At 42.2% G+C, this 24,471-nt stretch overlaps 1 protein-coding gene and 1 pseudogene across 2 annotated transcripts in view; both read left to right on the top strand.

Annotated features, from left to right (window-relative positions):
- Positions 1–21,886, top strand: part of LOC310761615 (uncharacterized protein) — a 123,015-nt gene extending 101,129 nt beyond the window's left edge. Inside the window, exon 5 of the mRNA XM_083611793.1 lies at positions 21,772–21,886. Within this exon, the coding sequence (XP_083467919.1) occupies positions 21,772–21,864 (93 nt within the window). The 3' untranslated portion in view covers positions 21,865–21,886. The remainder of the gene's footprint in view (positions 1–21,771) is intronic.
- Positions 12,705–13,454, top strand: LOC310761704 (histone chaperone asf1b-B-like; annotated as a pseudogene). Its single transcript has one exon. The product of its transcript is annotated as a histone chaperone asf1b-B-like (transcript).
- Positions 21,887–24,471: the final 2,585 nt, after the last annotated feature.

Genomic DNA, 24,471 nt, shown 5'->3' with positions numbered 1-24,471 from the left:
CCAAACAGAAAGTTACTTTTTCTTATCCCATTAGGCTCATGAGATGTAAACAGGGTAAAACACAGTTCACAATAGCTTGCTGAGTTGTGTATCCATGTTTTAATAAGGAGAGATTAGAAGTCAAAGAAAGCACAGATGTTTTCTACCATAAAATCTTTCCAGAGGAATTGAAAAAGTATGGGAATGTATTGTCAGGGAACTGCCATCGGAACTAGAGGAGGAGGCGAGGCTCCACAGCGATGCTGGAGAGGGGCCAAGCAGGGAGAGAGGCAGGTCTCCGGTTGGGGAAGAAAATCAGCGCAACACCAGGGATAGAGGGGGGCCAATGCGGGAAGCAGAGAGCAGGCTCTGGGACTCTTCACTGGACACCAGTGGGGAGAGCACAGGTCCTCCGCTACCCACGCCCTCCCTGTGCAGAAGACTTCCGTGCAGGGAGAGTAGGAGGAGACTGGGCGTCAAACAACTTTTATGTTGGAAAAGGTTTAAGAAACGCCCACTGACGGATTCTGCCAGCGACTGAACAGCCACGGAGTGGATGGCTGTCCAGCGAGAAATGGTTTAACCAGCCAACCTAGCCCAGAGCGGCGGCAACTTACGCACAAGCTGTTAGGATATTTCCGTTCCACCTTAAAAGGCAGCAGGATGTTTGTGTCACAGCCTGCGTAAGTTCCTGTCTCACAGGATGTTTATGCTATATGTTCCTTTCGTTTTTGTCTGTTTTGCCTGAGCAGTCGGAGCAGACGGTCATGTCTTCTTTTGTTCTGACCAACGCCAAATAAACTGTAAATATGCATGTTCTGCTCTCATGCTGTGCAACTTCTTGCTGTGTGAATTCTGCTGTTAAGAGTGTGCACTAAGCCAGAGGCTTAGTGTCGCTAAATAGCTGATACTGCGTGACTACGGGAGGTCGATGGATCGTCCGGCACCGAGCTTGGCAGCTTCAGATGGACTCTATCTCCCTGGCAGTATCCCAACAACAGGTTTCGGGCCCAGATTCACGGCACTTGCAGGAGAGTAAGACTGCGACAGACTGCTGAAAGGTATGTGTGGGAAAAGCGAAAGAAGAGGCTTTTCTGTTTGCCGCGGCAAGAGTCTTTGATGTCCGGCTGGCCTAATTGGCCTGGGAGCCGAGCCAAGCAGGCATCGTGATTTATGAGAGCCAAGATAAGGAGTCTCTGAAGTGAAGAAGACTCACGGCTGATGTTAAGAGGTGGAATGGAGTTTTTCCAAGCCTCTGAAGCTGCTGAGTGTCCAAAATTAAATCGGGACAATTATGAGACCTGGGCAAAATGGTGTGAGAGTTTGCTGCGTCAGTTTGGAGTCTGGCATACTATATCAGAAGCCACTCCAGTTCCTCGGACAGAGAAATGGCAGGGCCAGAATTTGAAGGCCGTGGATATTATAGTTTTATCCGTCTCTCTGGAGGAAATAAAGACGCTTGCTGGAAATCTCACGGCATGTGATATGTGGGATGCTTTGAAAAAGGCCCACCAGCCAATAATCCCAGCCCAGTGTTTGAATGCATCGGAGGTCCTGGCTGTTTCCCAGAATGCTAGTGAATGCAAGGATGCCGAGGGCACCGGTTGCAAGCTGCAGGGGGAGCTGACTGTGATGTCATCCCAGGCAGCATTCCAGCCTCCAGGGGGAGCCAAGGAGTCGGCAGCTGAGAGCTCTGTTTCCCATGGGAGCCAAGGTCAACTTTGCAGAGGCCGGAAGGCCAGATGTAAACAAAGGAAAAAGCCTGCAGATGGCCCGAAGCAGAAGGGGGGTGAAAAGCCCTCGCCAGTGGAAAATAAGGCTATGTTTGCTGGCACAGCTTCACCAAAGGCTAAAGGCAAGCTGCAAAAGCCCACGCTGGTGGAAAACAAGGTTTTGTTTGCCAGCAAATCTGCTTCGAAGGGGAAGGCCAGGTTTATTGTTGACTCTGCGGCCACGCGCCATCTCACCAAAGACCGCCATCTGTTTGTCTCCTTCACACCTCAAGATGGAGAGGTCCAGCTGGCTGATGGAAGGACTTTGCAAGCTACAGGAGTTGGGACTGTGAAACTTGAAAGTCTGCATACTACCATTAGTAATGTTCTTTTTGTTCCAGGAGCTGTGGACAATTTGATTAGTGTACCACAGCTGACTCGGCGTGGTTTTGAGGTTTCCTTCAAGAGGACTGTCTGTATCATCAGAAAAGGCAAAGAGGACATGTGGCATGCAAAGTTGATGGATGGTTTGTTCTGTCTAACTTATGAGGACAATGCTGTTATATCTAATGCTGATACTTGTTGTGTTGCACAAACTAACAAGGTTCTTCATGCAGGATGCATTCATGATGCACATCGAAGATTTTGTCACCTCTCTTGGCAAGCGCTAGCCAAGATGCCTGAGTTGGTTGAAGGTTTGGACATCAAACCTTGTAAATTTCACATGAAATGTGTATCTTGTGCAGAGAACAAGGTGAAGGTTGCTCCAAAAGGCAAGGAGTCTAGCAGGCAGGCTTCCAAACCCTACCAGCTAGTTCACGCAGACCTGGTAGGTCCTCTAGCGCCCTCTTTGGGAGGAGCAAGGTACTTCATGGTTCTAATTGATTCTTTTTCCAGGTACATTCATGTGTTTGTGCTCGAGCAGAAATCGCAAGCATTTCCTAGGTTCAAGGCATTCTGTGCTTGGTTGGAGAATGCTCATGGTAAACGTATTGGCTGTCTGTTTACTGATCGGGGCGGGGAGTTCACTTCTCAGCAGTTTGAAGCTTTCCTGACTGAGAAGGGAATCCAGCATGACTTGTCAACGCCTAGATCGCCATGGATGAATGGGCTTGCGGAGAGAGCAAATCAAACGTTGCTGCAAGGAATAAAAACCTTGTTGCATGATGCCAACCTCCCTGAGAAGTTTTGGGGGGAGGCTCTCTCGAATTTTGTTTACTCTTTTAATCGCAGACTGTCATCACCTATTGGCTGCACTCCCTATGAGAAAATGTTTGGTAAGAAACCTAACGTCAAGCACTTGAGAATCTTTGGTTCTGACATGTGGGTACACACCCCACAAAGCAACAAGCTTGGGAAGCGTGGGGCACATGGTTTGTTCATGGGGTACGACAAAGGTGCATACAGAGTATGGATGACTAACTCAAAATCCATAAAGTTCACAAGGAGTGTTGAGTACAATCCCAAGTGGGGGGGAAATGTGGGAATTTTCCAGAGTTACCCAGAGGAGGATGAAAGTGATGTGAAGAAAGCAGATCATGCTGAGAAAGCTGAGGAAACTGAGGATGATGATGATGATCAGAGTTCGGATTCCAGTTCAGTGGGCGGCGCTGCTGCTGCTGTCAGTGACAGTGATGACACAGCAGACTACAAGAGCGCAAAGGCCTCAGTCAGACCATCTGATGCGTCTGACAATGAACTGGAAGAACCACTGTTCACCATTGGTCACTTTTCTCCTAAGAAGGAGGAGATGAGTCCAGAAGACTTGCGTCTAGTTCGCAGGTCTGAAAGGGCGACCAAAGGCAAACCTCCAAAGAGATTTGCTGATGAGTTTGCTAAGACAGCAACTGCTGTTCTTAGTAGCTCAGAGAAGGTGTGGGAACCTTCAAGCTTCAAAGAGGTCCAGGAGTTAACCTCTAAAGATGCTGAGCCTTGGCTAAATGCCATGAAGGCTGAAGTTGATTCCTTGAGCAGGAACCAAACTTGGGAACTGGTACCGGTAGTCCCAGGGATGAGACTGGTTGGCAGCAAATGGGTCTTCAAGGCCAAGACAGACCAGAATGGTAAGGTTGTCAGACACAAAGCCAGATTGGTTGCCAGAGGTTTTTCACAGGTACCAGGGCAGGATTACCACGAGACCTACTCACCCACGGTCAAATATGAGAGCATTCGGCTAATGCTCAAGATAGCTGCGGAGGAGAAACTGCATGTTTCCCATCATGACATAAATACAGCTTTTTTGTACGGGATTTTGGCGGAGGAGCTGTACATGCTTCCACCTGACGGGATGCAGATACAGAAGGGAATGGTCTGTAAACTGAGGAAATCCTTATATGGTCTCAAGCAGAGTGCCAGGTGTTGGAACACAAAACTCACTGAAACGTTGCTTTCTCTAGGTTTTCACCAGGGCAAAGCTGATCCGTGTGTGTTTGTCAAGGAGGAGGGGCAAAACAAACTGTATTGTTTATGTTTTGTTGATGATCTTCTGATGTTTTGGAAGAATCAGGCTTTCTACCAAAGCACCCTAGCTCAGCTGAAGGAGCACTTTGACATGAAGGATCTTGGTGAGGTATCCAACTATCTTTCTCTGCAGGTGGAGAGGGACCAAGCAGGTAATTTTCTGGTACACCAAACACAGAAAATTGCTGATGTATTAACCAGGTTGAATTTGGTTGATGCAAACCCAGCAGACACACCGATGGTGACAGGTTACCAGGTAGACAGTACTGCTGAAGCGTTTTCTGACACAACGCTGTACAGATGCATTCTAGGCAAGTTGAATTTCATTGCTAGATGTTCAAGACCTGACATTGCTGTAAGCACTAACCTGCTTAGCAGACATGCTAACAATCCTACTGTTCAGGATTGGAAAGCTCTGAAGCGCATAGCCCGGTATTTGAAAGGGACTATGCACTACAGGCTGAGGTTCACCAGTCAGAAGACTGGAGGTCTTGAAATCTTTGCAGATGCAAGTTTTGGAAGTGACACCACGGATGGTACAAGCACTTCTGGAGTATGCTACATGTACAACCACTGCCTGTTTGACTGGTTGTGCAAAAAGCAGACGACAGTTAGCCTAAGTTCCTGTGAAGCAGAACTCAATGCTCTGTCATTTTCACTCATGGATTGTGAATGGTTGATGCAACTGTTTAAGGACATTGGGGTTTCTGTGAAATGTCCTATACAAGTGTATCAAGACAATAGATCTTGTTTGGCTTTGCTGAACTCGGAGAGTTGCAAGCAAAGGACCAAGTACTTGCAGATTAAGCTACATCGAGCAAGAGAGTGTATTCAGAAAGGACTCATTCAAGTGTCCTACATGCCAGGAAATGAAATTCCTGCTGATCTGTTGTCTAAGGTTGTTAACAGAGAACAACTTAAGGTTTACGTACAAAGGTTGCAATTGGGTTGAACCACAGGTACTACAGGTTACACGGAAAGGGGGAGGATGTTAGGATATTTCCGTTCCACCTTAATCGGCAGCAGGATGTTTGTGTCACAGCCTGCGTAAGTTCCTGTCTCACAGGATGTTTATGCTATATGTTCCTTTCGTTTTTGTCTGTTTTGCCTGAGCAGTCGGAGCAGACGGTCATGTCTTCTTTTGTTCTGACCAACGCCAAATAAACTGTAAATATGCATGTTCTGCTCTCATGCTGTGCAACTTCTTGCTGTGTGAATTCTGCTGTTAAGAGTGTGCACTAAGCCAGAGGCTTAGTGTCGCTAAATAGCTGATACTGCGTGACTACGGGAGGTCGATGGATCGTCCGGCACCGAGCTTGGCAGCTTCAGATGGACTCTATCTCCCTGGCAGTATCCCAACACAAGCAACCCCTAAAGTTATTACATGTATATATGACCAGTGATTACCATCAGCTGAAGAGGAATATGCTGACAATTCGCTTTAATATTTTGTGCCAGCAGTCACTAAAGGATGCTTGTTGACAGAGATCAGTATTCTGCTGTCATTTTCTGTGTCCCCTTATGAATACCTTGGCTCAAAAGGCTACATGTTGTCTGGGAAAGTGAGCTAGTAAGGATCTAGCAAACCAGAACAAAGTGTACTTGAATGTTTCGTTCAGAAACCCTCTATTTAAAAGGAAAAGAGAATATCCAGATACTCTATACAACGAATGAGGAACCTATGGCCCTTCAGATATTTGTTGGCCTAAAACATCCATCATAAGTAAAGCTCTACGGAATCTGAAGAAAGATCCATCTAGTCCAGTGTCCTGTTCTCACAGCAGCCAACCAGATGCTGATGGGACCTCACAAGAAGGAAATGAACACAGCAGCACTATCCACTTGTTCTCCCTGGCAACTGGTACACAGAGTCATGCAGCCTCTGGTTCTGGAGGCAGTAGTTTTTGATAGCTGTATCTTCCATGAATGTCTCTAACCCCCTGTTAAGGTCATCCATGTGAAAAACGTCCTGCGCACATAGCATGTGTGCACCTTCTAGATTGATTGAATGAATGCATGAATGAATGAACTGGGGAACAGAGATATGTGCAATCCCACTCTTGGTCTCCAAACATTCAGTGTGTGAAGATCATGGAGGTGTGCTTGAAAAAAGATTACAGAAACTCATTCTTGTTTGATCTAGCTAAATGCCAAGTGGAGCCTCCATAGACAAAAGTAGAATATCTGAATACAGAGGCAGAGAGGGGCAGAGAGCAGCAGGTAACATCACCTATTTATTTGCCTTGCTCATGAGCTTCTAGATGCTGACTTCCTTGGAAAAGGAGTTATGAACTAGGTCAATCTTTCTCTTGCGCTCTCTATAACTCAGTGAAAGAGACAACGTATTCTCTTAAGGATACTGAAATATTCCATTAAACAGATGTGATAGAAAGTTAGAATATTTTATGTTTCTTGTTTAGTGCTTTGATTTATTTTATAGCATGATGAATTAACTGTGGAAATGCAGTGTTATAGGAACAGTGGAAATAGCCGATAAATAGGGAAGCAAATTAAGAAGTTTATACACAAATAATCTTATTAGGTTTAGGGCAGAGCTACTGACTTTGGGATAAAGTTGCATTTTATTTGGGAATTGTCTTGCTCACTAACAGACACTGTAATTCTCATTCAAAGAAAGGGAGTTCTTAAATCATCAGAATATCTTTCCTGTAGTTTATAGGTGTCTTTCTCAGGATACACACATGATAATTTATTGGTACTTAAAGTAACCCCTATGTTCAACAAGTTTTGATGCAAATACATGCAGTTTTATTTGAATTGTTAGAAGATAATGGCCTCCCGCCCCCCTCACACCCACACTCACACCCAAACTGCCCATGTATTGGCTTATATTTTAAGTAAGAAGGCAATGAATATACCAAATCAGTGAATCATCAGACCTTGTGCCCTGACCCGGGATGGTGTCAGGTAAAGGGCCAGGAAGTTTCCCTCATACCTTCACCATCTTAGGCTGCCTGCAGTTTCCTAGCTTGATTTCACTCTCAGATCTTTGATATTTTAATACAATTGTGCTGGTTAACCCCAGTTATGTCTCACATATACATTCCAGGTGAGGGATTTTAGTTGGAGGGGAGGAAACGTTAGTACCCATGGCATACCTGTCTCTCTGCCGCCACCCCTTGCTCCACAGCTAATACCAATTTTGGGGACGGAGAGAATCAAGTTGGAGAAATGGGACTGAGGGGTGGAGTGGAAGGCTTAAACTTCATTATTCAAATCATGTGCAACCAAGCAAGTTAATTAGGAAAAACAGTTCAAGTGAACTGCACACTGTTAATTCAAAAACAATTACAAGTCTTCTTAATTATATAAGTAAGTACCAGATCTAAAATGAGAGGTAGGGGGAGGCTCCTTTTACTGAAAGTGAAAGCATTGGAAAATCCAATCACAGGTCTTTCTCATCACTTGCAGTTGGGGCTTTCATTTGCAAATTAACTATGCGCCACAGTTCATACCCTGGTTTCTTTGGATCGTGCTGAAGCATCCTACCACAAGGTATAAGGTGCACAGATTTTGTCCTTTGTAGCAGAAAGAGTAGGCACATTGTCAGCTGCTTTGGGATGCTCATCTACGTCTCCAATGTAGCACTCTTATGAGAAATTGCTGGGGCATAATATACTACCACCACCATATTAAAATAATATTCCTTGTGAAAGACTGAAGAAACAGTACTAAGGAGAACCTTTCCTGTAGGGACAAAGTTTCTCTTTCTTGCCCCTGAAGAAAAAAACCCCAGAATTTTCTATTGTTTATACCACATTTCGTCTCAATATCTACAACCTGTGATTTCCCTGTAGCAACATATGGGGGGGGGGTTGTGTGTCAGAGATTGTCCATGAGACATTTACCTTTTGATTTTTGGTAGGCAGTTGCTTGTTTTCAGTCTCCAGTGCGGCAGGGTATGCTCCCCACTCCCTTCAGACATTTAATTGTGATGACTGAGGCATACTAAGAATTCAGCAAAAGGGTCGAGAAGTCAAACCTATTGCTCCCTGCATAAACTATTAGCTATAAAAACAAGCATATGTCATTAGGCATCCACTGCAAGGTAGTCGAAGAAAGAGAAAGGACAGAAGGTTTAGCCTTTTGGCTAAAAGGCAACGAGCCAAAAAAGAGAAATGTATTGATGGTATTGAATAAAAGGAACAGAAAACACCGGAAAGAAAAATGGCCTCTCTGTTGAATTTCCATTCTCTGAGCTGACATAATGCCTGAATGCATAATGCATGAGTAATGAGTTCTGTAGTGGTGCAGCAAGACGATATTTGCATTGCATGCTCCATCCTACCTGGGCCTGATCCAAACTCAAATAAAAGAATAGAGAGACATTCCATACAATGATTCTGGAGGCTGTGGTGTTTCAGCATTTAATCCTGGCTGCTTTAGGTAGTAGAGATATTGAACTGATGCAATAATTGAGGTAGCATGAACCAACTGTATATATGGAAAAGGCTATTCAGCACAAGGAGAAACTGAACACAATCAGCCAGAAAAAAAAGTTAGGAGTAGCTGAAACTGCCCTATCCCACCATGCTGCATTTGGGTGGACTGCAGAATGAAATCATTCCACTGGGCTAAAACTACAGAGTGGCTTGCAAAAGCCAGGGTTGTCAGAATATATTTCAGAAAGAACAGAAGCAAAATATATAGATTTCTAAAATACTTTGTATGTATGTAAAAAATGATGTTGAGTAGATTTTAGATATTTTATTTCACTGTCAATTTTGTCCTACATAGCTTAGGCTCTAGATATCTAAAATCCAAATTGCTTCCCTTACTAAAGGCTAATGATTTGCTGCTAAAATCTAGAATCTGAAATAATTTTCTTCTAAAAGATGCTGGCTGTTAAATATATTTCCAGTCCTGAGGCTGCATTATTGCTCATATGTTAACTTATGTAAACATCACTGTTGAAAAACAAGGAGGTTGAGCTAAACCAACACATAACTTGTTGTTAAAATTTAAGTTGGTCCAGGTAGTCGTGATCTCAATCTGTCAGAAAAGGTGTAGTCAAGTTCTGTTCTTTCTTACTTGAATTCCTTATGCCAATAAGCCTTTGCCATTCTCTGGAAAGGAGCTGTTATTTTTATTCACCTCTACCTACATAGCAGGGAGAACCAAATGAAACATGTCCCAGGAGTGTTGAATCCCAACTGTATAAACATGGCACATATCAGTGAGTCATTATAATTAATCTAAATGGGCTCTGATGTGACCTAGCCTATTTCCTTTCCCGCAGATAGAAATGAAACAAACCAAAAAAACCCAAATAAAATCCCAAGGCCACATTATGATTTCATATCAGGATGTTAATGCTGTGACATGAATACTGAACTGAAACAAGGCAATGAGTAATTTTAATCAGGAAATATAATCCAAGTATTCAAAGGACTAGATTGTATTCATAACCAGTTACTGCTTAACAGTAATGCGAAGAATCTAGTGGGAATCAGTGATGTGGAGAAAGGAAAATACTAATTTTTCTTCAACAAACATTTGTTGGAATGATGATTACCAATTCTAATGACTTGTTTGTAAATAGGCAAAAAGCTTTCATTCTAATAATGTACTTGCCTGGTGAACAACATAATGGGGTCGTCCCTTTTGTTGTGATCTGGTCCCTCAGCTTTTGCTAGAACACTGCAGTGATTATCATAATGTGTTTTTAGTGAACTCTGTCAGCAGAGCAAGGTATGGCTCATCAGACACTCATTGGGGATAAATGTTAGATTTAATATTCTTATCAGGCTGTTCGAGCTTAGCAGTCACTGACCCTTTCCCCACTCATATCAAAGTTGTTCACACTCCTACTGGCTTCAGTGGCTTATGGAAAAAAAAATATTCTGTTGCTGCATGTCTGACTGCACTTGAAAAGGATTCGAGCCAGAACAACAGAAAATGACAGGGACTAAATGTCCCCATGGTAATCAGGGCACATTTATCAGGTGAGTTTCACCAACTAATTCAAATTATTCCCATTTTTTCACTTGTCTTATTGTATTTTGAGTAATTTGAATATCTTAGATATCACTAGTATCACCTTTAATGCATTGGCAATCTGTGCTGCATTAGAGAAAACTTTCAAAAGCACTTGTAGTTTTTAACATTCAAATTTAACACTGCTATACCATCCTTTAGTTCAGCAATCTGCACACGGATTACATTAATGCTATTTCATTTTCCAAATAAATGTATTTATTTTAGTGTTTTTATACTGTAAACTGCCCTGTGATCCCTGGATAAAGGGTGGCATATAAATTTAATAAACAAATAAAATAAATAAATGGAATGGTTATGAAATGTAATGTTACAAAAAATGTAATTGGATGTCATGTGAACCCTGTGAAACAATGCAAATGGAAAAACTGTACTGGCTACAATCTACATTAGTTTAAGATTCCTATGTGTTTTATCGACAACATTTGTATGTGGCACAAAAGCTCCAAAGTTTTGTTCAAACCTCCAGGGTGAAAACACACTTAAAGGTTCTGGGGAAAGCATGATGCTGACAAAGTCTCTGACTTTTGTAGCATATGATATGTTATGCCTCACACTTTGGGGGGTGAATGAATACTTTTAACTGTATTCAGAAAGGAACAGTAAATCAGAAATGTTCAGAAGGAACCAGGCTGGATACAGACTAGGTCATACTCTTTAGAACTAATGTGTACTCAAAGCATGACTATGTTTATTAATTTATTTTCTTTAATGAGAATATAAAATGTTCCATTTTGTGTTGACAAGAGACTTTCAATTTAATATACAGTGTAAAAAAGAAAATTGAGGATTTAAAAAATCTCCCTGGTACTGAAGGTCTATCATATCTCTTCTCCCAGCCACTGAGGAACTGGACTGAAGAGGAAGGACTTAGCATAGTCAACATCAGGTGGACCAACCCTAGCCTTTGCTACAATACAGAAGAATGCTCTGGGGTATAAAAGAAAGGATCACCATCCAGGTATGTCCTCAGCACTAAGACTGGGCAGGGTTGAAGATTTATGAAAGACTGGACCATTGCTTATATATTTGTGCATCCAGACCCTGCAGATTTACAAAATATCTTCTCCAAATATTCTTTGTTTTCTGAACAGAAAGCTCTTAGGGTTTGATTCCAGAAGTTATGATATTTCTCAAAGAAATAAATAACTACATCCTCTAAAGGATTTCCAAAGGATTTGTAGGACTCTAGGATTTGATGAAATATATCCTAAGGAATGTTTGAAAATACTGGACTAACACCTTGGGGCAAGAGGCCTACAAAGCCATACAATTCCTTAAAATAAAATAACACTTATTGATGTTTATTTTAAATACATCTGATCTATTTTTCCTAAGTCTCTAAATTGTGGGTTTGACTACAAATGAGCATTGTTTTGCATTAGATGTAAACCTTTATCCCAATTTCACAATGTACATAAGCTTTGGGATCTGTTTTCTAAATGTAGGGCCTGAATACATTTCTCTACTGTTTCTAAATAAATTACCCGTATATATGGGTCATAGTATGAAGATGTTACAATTTTTAATAGTTAATGCTTCCTCAACATTGGGAACAGACAAATCTGTCAATATCAGTTGAACATTTTTCCAATTAAGTTAGATTTATCATTTTCGTGCATCAGATTGCTTTTATTTTTAAAGTCCTCAAATTAATTTTTCAGCATTTTACTGTGGATTTCTCCGAATATCCACATTTTTGCAAGCACATTTTCCTAACAGAAGAAGTTGTCTCATATCAAATCTGGCCATTGGTCGATCTGGTTCAGTATTGTCTACATTGATCAGCAGCAACTCTCCAAGGTTTCAGGTAGGAGTGATTTCCAGACCTACCTAGAGATGCTGGGTACTGAACCTGGGACCTTCTGATTGTGGTTGGTGCTCTGTTACTGAGCTACGTTCCTTTGTAATATACTGCAGTTTTAGGGCCAGTGCTATTTTTCTAGAAAAAGAGGTGCCAGAACTCGCCATGAACGCCTCCCTTGTTCTCTTATAATGGCAGTGGTGACCATCTGAGAGGTGCCAGAACTGAGTCCCGGCGAGTTCCTGCTGGGAAAAAAAAGCCCTGATTGGGGCCTTTCTGCACTTACCACTTACAGTGGTGTAGTTGCTGTTTGATCCAACATTTTAAAGTGTAGGTTGGTAGCTGATTGTTTGCACTTTTGGTCACATGTCACTGTCATTAGAATGTGCAGAGTTTTTCTTTCCACACTAATGGCGGGTTGTGCCCAAATTGAGAAAAGTTCTGTGGCTGTAGTCTCACCCCTCACGCTCCTGCTTCTCCAGCCAGTAAGCCAGTAAATGTTATGAGTTACATACCCTCCAACATCTCTCCAATGAAAACAGGGACGTCACATTCCATAATGATAATTTTACTGTTTATATACCACACATCTTACTGGGTTCCCCCATAGCCACTTTGGGCAGCTTCCAACATATATAAAAACATAATAACACATTAAACATTTTAAAAACCTTCCCTATGGAGGGAGAAGGAAGCAGGCAGTCGGGTGGGGGGGGAAGAAGAGATCTGTCATGGCGCGGGTGTCTGTCCTGGGAGTTTCTTTGCTGGAGAACCTGGCCACCTGCTCTGCTTCCAGATGCAATTTGAGTGCGGGGAGGTGTTGCCTCACAATTTGGAGTGGAAGATCATCTATCTGGGCTCTGCAGAGAGTGAGGAATATGACCAAGTTCTAGACTCAGTGCTGGTGGGACCTGTTCCAGCTGGGAGGCATATGTTTGTGTTTGAAGCCAATGCCCCCAACCCTGATCTAATCCCTGAAAGTGATGCTGTGGGAGTTACAGGAATACTTATCACTTGTACCTATCTGGGCCAAGAATTCATCCGCATTGGATACTGTGTCAACAATGAATATATGGATCCTGAGCTAAGAGAAAACCCACCCCTCAAGCCAGACTTCTCCCAGCTACAGAGGGATATCTTGGCATCCAACCTCAGAGTCACCCATTTCCACATCAATTGGGATGGTCCTAGAGACCAGATGGACATTATTGAAAATGTAGACCCAGAACCTGATAGCTTCCTGCCTCCTAGCTGCATCAGTCTACATCCTAGCCTCCTAGTCTACATCAAAGGCTTGGTCCATTCCATGGGTCTGCAACCAGAGAATTCCATGGACTGTATGGGATCCAAACACAATAACATTGAGAACCCTGTGCAGTGAAGAGCAGCTGACAAGTTTTTGTGGGTGATGTAGGAGGGATTTGGGATAATGAAGCAACTGATATGTCTATGGAGATTAACAATTCAGAGTCCTTTTCGTGTTGGGGTTTGTAACAGGAGGGGTCTTTTACAGGAGGGGTACATGGTTTGTTTTGAGAACAATGTCTGTACAATTTCCAGAGGGGGGAAGCAACTGGTACGTGTTGAGAAAAATCAGAACAACCTCTTTGTTCTGGAAACAATACCTCTGGAGGGAGTGGGGAACACTCATGTTTCATGTGCATGCGTGTGGCACAAGAGGATTGCACATGGGTCTTGTGATGACTTGCAGATGTTATCAGAATGCACCAAAGGGTGCAAGGTAAGAGAATGTGGTGCAACCCTAAATTGCAGGGCTTGTAGAAAAGCCAAGAGCAAGAGATGCAGTTATCCCAGGATGGAGAGGGTAACCACAAAGCCTTTTGAGCTTGTGCACGCAGACCTGTTTGGGCCTATGCCTCAGCCAAGTCTGGGCAAAGCCAGGCATCTGCTGATTTTGATTGATGATTATACTAGGAACTCCTGGGCTTTAGCGCTGCGATCGCAGGAGGAAGCAACGCAACTGATCAAAGATTGGGTTGCGGCGGTGGAACAGAGATTCTCCACCAAGGTGCAAGGTTTCCAGTGTGACCGTGGTTCAGAGGTCACTGGGTCTGCTCTAAAGAGTTTCTTTCGCCAGAGGGGGATACGTCACAAGGTGACTTCGCCTCAGGAGAGTGGCGTGGCAGAGCTGAGGAGTAAGGCTCTGATTCAAGCTTCAGAGGTCCTATTGAGTGACTCTGGGTTGCCTCACAGTTTCTGGGGGGAGGCAGTAAAAACGGCCAATTTCACGATGAACAGGTGCTACAATGCAGTGGTAGGTGACACCCCGTATTTCTTGCTCAACGGACAGAAGCCACAGGTGCATTTCTTCCGTTCGTTTGGTTGCAGGGCCATGGTGCCTGTACCAAAGTGGTTGCAGCAAGAAGGTGGTCCAAGATACCAGGAAATGATCTTCTGTGGGTATGAACCCGCGACAAAGGGGTGGAGGTTTGCATACCCAGAAGGTGATCAGACCAAGCTTCTGGTCAGTAAGCATGCTGAGTTCAAAGAGCAGCAGGGAAATAGTTCAAGGCGCAAAGTCAGCCATGACATTGTCTCAGATTGTCTGTCTGAATCCGAATCTGAGCAGGAGGGAGAGCCAGGTAATGGTGAACTGGTCGATGATCAGGATCAGGACCAGGGGGAGGCGTCTCCACAGGTTGTGAAAGGAGTGTCCAAGAGTGAGCCCTCATCTCCTGTTAGAGTGATGGAGAAAGCTCACAGACGGGTCAAGTCAGAGGGGGAGTCTGATGAAGAAGACGCACTTGCTGGCCCCAGTGGGTCAGGAGAAGAACCCCAGTTTGTGCCCAGGCGGTCTTCACAGGCAACAAAGGGAATTCCACCTGAGAGGTTTCGAGTCACAAATGCGTGGGTTGGTCTCGCACAGTGCGAACCAGAGATTTGTGAGGAAACTCAACAGGCAGGTGGGAAGGTGTGGGACACACAGAGGTCTGTAAAGGTGTGCTCACAAGTCCTCTCAGAATGTGATGCGAGAGGGGGTATGGTGAGAGTCAGAACTTACAGGGTTAAGAAGTTCTGAGTGACGCCTCACATTCTTCAGAGGCGTGTTTAGAACACTGGGAGTGGTCAGTATCTCTGAGAGAGACAGAGAGAGAGAGACGCAGTTTGCGAAGCTCGGGAAGATGAGCTGTATGTCACCGGGAGATTAACGATTTGTTGATCTGTACGAGATTAAAGCTACATGTAAGATAAGGAAGATACCGAGTGTCTGCCTGAGTTATTGAGCACACAAGGCTGCTTGCTTCTGACCGCTGTGTGCTTTACTCTGCTAACTGGAGCTGGAAGCCTGGAGGCCTGGAGCAGAGACGCGCCACAGAAACGTGTGGGCTCCATGGGACAAGCTGCCAGCAAAGGTTTCCAAAACTACAGCTCTGTTCTGTCATAGTATTTCTTCATTGCTCCTTGGATCCTCTGACCCTTGACAGAAACCTAGTCTAGCTGCATAAAGAAGAACCCTGTGTTTCCCTCCTTTGTTCCAGGTCTCCAGAAGGCTTAGCAATGGGAGCTTCCTTGTTATTTTGAGCACCCATTTCCTGGGAATCTAGCATAGTGGGTGCCTTCTTTTCAGGACAGTTTTCTGTTGCAACACAGCTAAGTCTTGATGAGTTGCTGCTGGCAGAATAGCTAGTAATTGCAGTCAGGTCTTGATGCCTCTCAGGAGTTGATAAGCCTGTCCCAATTTTACAATCTGTGCTTAGTAAAAGGTAATGGATGATGAGATTTAAGCTGTACAATTTACCTATTTGCACAAGAGTCCCAGCACTGCTTTTGAGAGCTTCCTCTTTTGGCTTGCACCAGTTGGCCTTCTTTCTACCACTGACCCAAAATCAAGGCCACAGTGAGCAGGAATTGCATCAACTCCTTTAGACAGTGGCTAAGTTTACAAATCCCTCCACAGAGGAAACATGCCTTTCTTCAAAAGGCCTGCACTTGGGTTTTTTTTCTGGCCTGCCTCCAGTCACACACCCTTCTTTTCTATTACCTGCCCTGATACTTGATCTCTCTATTTCTCTCCTTGGTATTTTAGAGATGAACACAGCATATAGGTGTTTAAAACATTTTTGCGTTGTATGTCTGACCAATAAAACTTTTTAGAATTAAAAAAAACACAAAAATACCAACCTTCCATAATAATAATAATAATAATAATAATAATAATAATAATAATAAAGAATTTATTTATACCCCACCCATCTGGCTGGGTTTCTCCAGCCACACTGGGCAGCTTCCAACAAAATATTAAAATACAATAGTCCGTCAAACATTAAAAGCTTCCCTAAACAGGGCTGCCTTTGGATGTCTTCTAAAAGTCTGGTAGTTGTTTTTCTCTTTGACATCTGGTGGGATGTCAGGATTGTCTTCAGATGGCTTGGGGGTTGAATAACTCTATACTCTCCAACATTTCTCCAACATACTCTCCAACGAAAATAGGGACATCCTACTATACTCTCCAGCATTTCTCCAATGAAAATAGGGAAATCTTAAGGAAAAGTGGGACATTCTGGGATCAAATCAGAAACTGGGACAGCTTTTCTAAATCAGGGACGTCCCTAGAAAATAGGGACACTTGGAAGGTCTGGAGTTATGAGCATGTACACAGGAGACGGGTGGCGCTGTGGGTTAAACCACAGAGCCTAGGGCTTGCCGATCAGAAGGTTGGCAGTTCGAATCCCTGTGATGGGGTGAGCTCCTGTTGCTTGGTCCCTGCTCCTGCCAACCTAGCAGTTCAAAAGCACATCAAAGTGCAAGTAGATAAATAGGTACCGCTCCAGCAGGAAGGTAAACAACATTTCTGTGCGCTGATCTGGTTTGCCAGAAGCGGCATAGTCAGGTAAACAGCATTTCCGTGCGCTGCTCTGGTTTGCCAGAAGCGGCTTAGTCATTCTGGCCACATGACCCAGAAGCTGTACGCCGGCTCCCTCGGCCAATAAAGCGAGATGAGCGCCACAACCCCAGAGTTGTCCGCGACTGGACCTAATGGTCAGGGGTCCCTTTACCCTTTACCCTTTACACAGGAATAGCCTTTTTGCAACTTTTTTATTTAATGCACAGTATTCTGGGATTTTAGTGATGTATGGAAGTGAAAGCTGGACCATAAAGAAGGCTGATTGCCGAAGAATTGATGCTTTTGAATTATGGTGCTGGAGGAGACTCTTGAGAGTCCCATGGACTGCAAGAAGATCAAACCTCTCCATTCTTAAGGAAATCGGCCCTGAGTGCTCACTGGAAGGACAGATCGTGAAGCTGAGGCTCCAATACTTTGGCCACTTCATGAGAAGAGAAGACTCCCTGAAAAAGACCCTGATGTTGGGAAAGATGGAGGGCACAAGGAGAATGGGACGACAGAGGACGAGATCGTTGGATGGTGTTCTCGAAGCTACCAGCATGAGTCTGACCAAACTGCGGGAGGCAGTGGAAGACAGAAGTGCCTGGCATGCTCTGGTCCACGGGGTCACGAAGAGTCGGACATGACTAAACGGCTAAACAACAACAAACAACAACAATTCTGGGATTTTAATCTTGTGGGAGTATTGCATATTAGAAGAGGAACCCATTGTCTGCCTGGGCTCTGGTGGACCTGGTTATTGTGATGAAAGTTTGTCTATAGCTAACAATTGTGTCATGAGCAGTACTTTGACTCAGTACCCTTATTTTTATCTGCCACATTTCTCCTCTGAATTGAGCTTGCAAACAGACAGCTCACACTGGCCAGAGGGAAGTGGCATGAAAAGGGGGTCTCTCATTCCATGTGCATCAAATGCTCCAGCTGGGCTGGTTCTTGTACACACTGCATTTTTGTACATATATTTGGATTGTAAAACTGCATCACAAAATTCAGAAAGAAGTGCAGATTAGGTAGATCCACATAAAAATGCAAACTAAAATGAATTTCTGTTCCATTCCTACTCAAATGTAAAATTATATGTTCATTAAAGCATTGGAACAATCTAATATATGACTACCAGTGTGTTAGGTCAAGAGACTAACATAGTCATAACCGTTTCATATTTATGAATGGCTTTTGTATTTTAAAACCTTTTTTAAAAAAGGAATGGTTGTACCACAATGCCTCCCTATCAGCAAAGTTACAATTGATTCCATTTCAGTTAACAGGAAAATATATCAATACACTGTTTGTTTTAAAAGCAATTTCTCAAAGCACTTAAGTCACATTTAGATATACACAGTTTTTCTATTGTTCAAGAAAATAGAAATGCCACCTTGTCTAGCAATATGTTTCAGTTTTAATAAAGCTTTTATATTATTTGTTAGCATGCATTTCACATTTCTGTATAAGCAAACATTTTAACTATGCATAAAATCATTTTAATTGCATTATATCCAAAAGGAAGAGTCTTCGTGGTTCCTCCATGTATGTACTGAATCTTGTGGTCTATCTTGCTTGCTGAAATTGATTGAGTATACTGGCAGAATCAATAATTTTTTACATGTCAGAGAATGTGTTTCTTGGTTCGTCAGACCTACTCTGGCAAAAGCTCGCTGGCAGGCTGCAAAATTGTTCTTTCAAGAGTGAGGCTGTTCAGCAGACACAGGGAATGGCTTGGTCATGGTTCTGCTGTTCACAGTTCCTTTTTACTATGCTATACCTGCTCTTTTCATGTTACTGAAAAGAAAACATTATTCATAGATCATGATTCTGTTAGAAGTGTAGTCAAGGAAGCCAAATGTTCCTTTACAATAGTATAAATGGACTACTGAACACCCTGAGAGGTGCCTCTGCTGTATCACTTCTGAGTCAATTATAGATTCACCACTATTTATACTGGTATCTACAAAAAAATCCCCAATACTCTGAATCCATGTTAACTCCCATGACCAGCAAAATCAGGTATCTGAAGAAGTGTGCATGCACACGAAAGCTCATACCAATAACAAGCTTAGTTGGTCTCTAAGGTGCTACTGGAAGGATTTTTTTTTATTTTGCAAAATCAAGTGCAAGCTAGGAGCCTATGCCATGACTATTTGTCATGCGCAAACATACATATCATATTCATTTAAAACCAGTGCTTTTTTCTTTAAAAAATGTTTAGGGGTACTCTTATTTTCCTACCCTTGTTGAAATACTGCCCCTTGATGAGGCCAGACTTAGATTCACAAAATGCTTTGGGGTATGCGTACCCCTGCATACCCCCAGAAAAACGCACTGTTTAAAACTATAGGAAAATAAGAATATTCAGAAGATTTCATTAGAGTCTACATCTGACACCCAGACATGGCATTCTGGGTGTGCTTATGCAAAAGAAAGGATGTGGTATTGCAGAGCTGCCCTAATTCTTAATGGTTCCTGTTGATGAATCCTGAAATTCTTGGTCTATATGCCTAAAAGGTGTGTGCACACAATGGATTTAGTAGTTTGCAGAAGCTAACAAGGAGCTAGTACGTCCATTTCCCCTTTCCATTGTGACACAGTACATATACTCTTGTACATGTTGATGATCTAGTGACCTAGCTCTGCTAATTTGTCTATGCCATATGCATAGACTCATGAGTGCCTTGTCATCTGTGCTGACATTAGATTACTATTCCAAAGCGATGAGAGTCACCATTATGCCATTACAGCAGGAAGTGCTCATTAAGTCATAGAATCATAGAGTTGGAAGAGACCACAAGGGCCATCGAGTCCAACCCCCAACATTCTACAATGCCACATTAAAACGGGATGTAATGCACTAACTACAGTGTGTTAATTCTCCAAAATGAATGTCTATGAGGAGTTTGAGATAGCTGATGTGGGCCTTCTTGGTGCATCAAGGCTGTAAACACAAATGGGTTAGACGTGATGCAGTAAATAAACACAAATGGCTTGAATGTGATGCAGTGCTATGGCTAGCCATCTGATACAGTTCCCCACTCAGTTGCATCAAGGGGAGGTATGATGGCAAGGGAGAGAGAGGGTAGCAGCAGAGCAGCAGTGGTGCGCTTCTCCCTCAGCAAAAGCAGAGGCTGGAACAGAGTATTAGAGTGTGTACATTTGAGAAAATGCTGCTTTACAACCAACTCTTCCTTTTGGCATCTCATGCATTCGCCAAAAGATCTGCATACACCTAGACAGGTCCAAAGAATTAGACAGAATAGGTAAATAAATATGTAGTGAAATGTTTGTAAGGAAAGACAACATGGAAATGCTGATTTATTGAGCGAATAACATTTAACTCACAGCAAAAGTTTGAAAAATATTCTGCACTGACGACTGACAATCTTTCAAAAAATATGTAGAATAAACCCATACCTCACATAGATTTCCCTCCTTCCTTCCATCACCAGTTCTACCCCCACTCCCTGCCTGCCCCACTGCCTTCATAATGGTAGCAACAGCAGGTGAAATATCCCACAGGAATAATGAGGTATTTTGCAACTTACAATTTTTTTGTCTAATTAAAATTGAGATTATGATTCCTCAACTCATTTTCCCCCCTGTATATGTGTGTGTGTGTGTGTGTGTGTGTGTGTGTGTGTGTAAAATGAATCCTTTGGTTATGACTATTTAATAGTATTATATTTTTATATTAGGTTTAGCCATAAAGGAGAAAGTGGAAAATACCAAAATACAGTGGTACCTCAGTTTTTGAACATCTCTGTTGCTGAACATTTCGGTCTTCGGACGCCGTTAACCTGGAAGTAAATGCTTCTGTTTTCGAACGCGCCTCAGAAGTCAAACCAGAAACATGGCTTCTGTACTGAGTTTTCCATTTTGAGGCTTCCATAATGAGTTTTTTATTTTTGAAAATATTGGAACTCGAACAGTGTTCTGGAACGGATTACGTTTGAAAACCGAGGTACCACTGTACCTTTAGTAAATTTACTGCATTGTCCCAAACCATAGCTCTTTGTTGGCTTCAGTGTGGACATGGTGATCCTGTGCATGCAGGTTTCCCTGTTCACTTCTATAGACTCCTTTTTCACCTCTTTTCCTTCCTTCCTAATCCTTGTTAGAATCCATGTTTTCCATGAAGCCTTTGGCCAAACCACCTTGAATGAATGAATGAATCTTTATTTGCGCCAGCCATCGGCCATAGCAATAAAACCACAATACTATATACAAAGAATAGAAATAAAAAGTCAATTTTATAAAATACATTTTAGGGTTTTGAATCAATAGTCAAATAGTGGATCCTATTCTGATTGCCCCAGCTAAAAACCTTGCAACGTTTGCTGTCACCTGCTCATCTTGATCTGCCAAGAGAAATGACACTGTGGCAGTGGTTGGCGACCCAGAATGGACAATAAAAGAGCGGTGATAATCTCATTCCTCAAGTCTTTATAAAAAGTGCAAGCCAGAAGGGCTTGCGCCACCGATTTGGTACTGCCATCTCCACAGGGACATAAGCGTTTTTCATATGGAATCTGTTGGAATCATCCTTCAAGTACAGCCGAGAGCAATACATTCAATCTTGCAAGAGTAAAAGTACATCTATATTTTAGAATTGCTAGATTATGCAGATAGAGTGCCAGAGGGTTGAAATGGGAAGGTGGGAAATAGTCATACCATGGGCAAAATTTCCTTATTGTGGCCAAGTTGTTCTGATGCCCGATATCATTTAGGTGCTGACAAATTAGATGGTTTGCTTTACTAAAACCCAAAATGAGTAGCTGTTGTGGTGAAGTTTTTGATAGACAATTTTAGTCCAGGCACTCTTGTGACAATCTTGCAGCACTAGGTATATTAGACCGGGGGGATTTGAGTTTAGGCGAAGCCAATAGTTAAGGCAAACTACCTTAGTTCCCATGCCTTCCTGTAACTTCTTCTGTTTAAAGGTACACCTGCAAGAAGAGGAGTTCTCTGTGAGCATTAGAACCCTTGAATCTGCAAGGCACCACTGGGTCAGGACCATTATGGTGTATGTCTGAGCTGACCAAGGCTCACCTAGATATGTGTGAGTATTGTACTGCTAATGGATGAAAGAACATTTCTTAGGTAAAGTAGCAGTTGTACTAGCCTGATGGTATATTTATTGAATTAGATAGTTCTGGAATCAGAGGATGGAATGTTCATTTAACTATCGCATAGGTTTAAACTCATCCATGAGCTCATATAATCCATTTTTAAAGCCATCAGTGCCAGTATATTTTGTGACACTGAATTCCAGAAGTTAATTATGCATTATATGCATATGAAGAAGTCCTTTCTTTTATGTGATGAATTTTTGAACTGAATATATACAGTCAGGAAAGTAGATGTTATGTTTTGTCAGAACACTGTTACTGTCTTATACTGCCCACTTGTACCACTAGAGGAAGGAAAGGCTTCTTTCTTTGTAGAAATTAAAGTTTATTCCAGTTGCTATGATATTGTCCAGTTGACTGCTATGCAAATAAGCAATAATAATAAACGAATTCCTGAAACATTCAGCAGCCATGATATTACATAACTAATATGCTGACTGCAGTGCATCGTGGTGCTGTGTGGAGTTCATGCAGTCCAAAGCATCTGGCGGGCAAGTAGCTTGATCTAGAAACAAAGAACCGTCACAACTTAAAAAACAACCGTAAGAAGCAGTAGCTAGATAACAGGAATTAAGGTTATTGTTTGATGAATCAAATTTTCCCATATTTTCATCAAAAAGGCAAGATATTAATAATGCACATATGATAAAAATAGGAAGTAGCATTTAAATATGGCTTGATGAGATGTAGCATTCTTTAGGAGGGCTAAGCATCAGAGGTATCTCAAAGGGATTCTGAAGAAGAACAAAGTGGAGAATTATAAATGGGCACTCTTATAAACTTGAACAAATTAATGTGTCAGCACTGTGAATGGCTTCCTTTGAAAATAGCACTGTTTCCACAGCTTACACAATATATGTATAACAAGTCATCTAAATCAATGTTATACTTTGTCTTTAGGCAATTATTTTCTCTACTATTTGTCAAAGGCAAGAAGTAAATTGTAAGCAGTTTTGAACTGTTATTTTGCTGTAATTATACTTTCCTTTTACAAAGATATCATGATTTATGCTGCTGGCTAGGTGCTTCAGGGTTATTTTGTGGCATTTATTATGTCATGGAAAGAAATATTTTTTTAAAAAAAAACCCAGGTACACAGCAGATAGGTAGATGCAAGTGTGTGCAGTGCAGCCTGAAATTAATTTGAGCATCTAAAGATTTATACGAGCACTTTAAGCATTTTATGATCACATTAGGTCAATTTACTACCATGTGGGCATAGTGTACCTCTGTATGAAAATTTAATTTTGACCTCTGCCTTCATGCTAGGAATGGTCTCGTAAATAGAGACAGCTGGTCATGTATATAAGATTCATGAACGCCACTGGGAAATTCATGTTTTTAGGGTCCAAGAAGCTTAACAGTGTTAGAATATTTGACACCACTAAATAGCATCAAAGAAAATTGTGCTGACTATGGTGTTACAAAACATATATTGGAGATACAATTTTAAAAGTATACACTGGAGAGACAATTTTAATTATTTAGGTTTTACGTCTACATATCAACTTATGTATGTTATGTTCTCTTGTTTTAGCAGTTTGACTGATGCCAAGGAATCCCACAAAGAGTAGCAGCACCAGGAAAAAAACGAGTGCAGGACACAAATGAGACAAAGCATTTTTTTTAGGTAGGTGAGCTATGTAAAAAAGTAAGGAATTACTGCCTCCCATTCAAGACTTCATTTGTGCCTGGATCTGTTTTAGTGCCATGACTCTGCTGGGAAATCTGTTATTATTTAACTATTCAATAATCCCACAGAGTTGCATAAAAGAGAGTGGGGACGGCTACCTACTATTAGACTCTTCCCAGAACTTTGTCCTACAGTGACAGTAGAACTTGGTCCAAATTCATCATGTACGTGATGAAAATGTTGGTACCCGAATTTGCTATAATTATGTTAGGAGTTTAACAAAATGTCTTCTGGAGCTGCTGATTATTACATTATTTTTAGCAGAAAGTAGTGATTAACAGGACATACAGTGGTGTTGATCTATTGACAGACACATTCGTGGAAGGGGGGCATTTTACGAGTAGTAGATGTGCTGCCGAATGCTACACCTCTAGGGACTAGTTTTGGGGTTGATGTAGATAATCCCATCCCATCTGCTTTTTGTGCTGCTGCTGGTGAAACTATTCCAGGTCCAGAAAGCCCTTTCAGACTGGCTGCCCCTGGCTAGATCACAACGCTTGTTTATAAGATTATGAATTACATAAACAAAAACGTTCTGACAGAAACCAGCCTTTGCTCTGTGTACATTCACTCACAGAAATATCATTACCATGTGTTTATTCCCCCTTCCCACATAGCTATGAACTAGAGGCTCATCTACATGCTAGGATAGGAGTGATTTTTCACAGTGCTTGCTTCTATGCTTGCTTGTCAAGTTTTGCATAGCTTCTTTGAATGTTTCATGTCCCAGAAAACTTGGCAGCCTTAATTTATCACTGATTCAGCTCAGTCGTGATGGAAACCCTGGAGTAGACGGAGGGTGCTTTTGTTGTCTAACC

Source organism: Podarcis filfolensis (assembly GCF_964270895.1).
Source record: "Podarcis filfolensis genome assembly, chromosome: 4".
Classification (NCBI taxonomy): domain Eukaryota; kingdom Metazoa; phylum Chordata; class Lepidosauria; order Squamata; family Lacertidae; genus Podarcis; species Podarcis filfolensis.
This window is presented reverse-complemented; position numbering and strand designations above follow the sequence as displayed.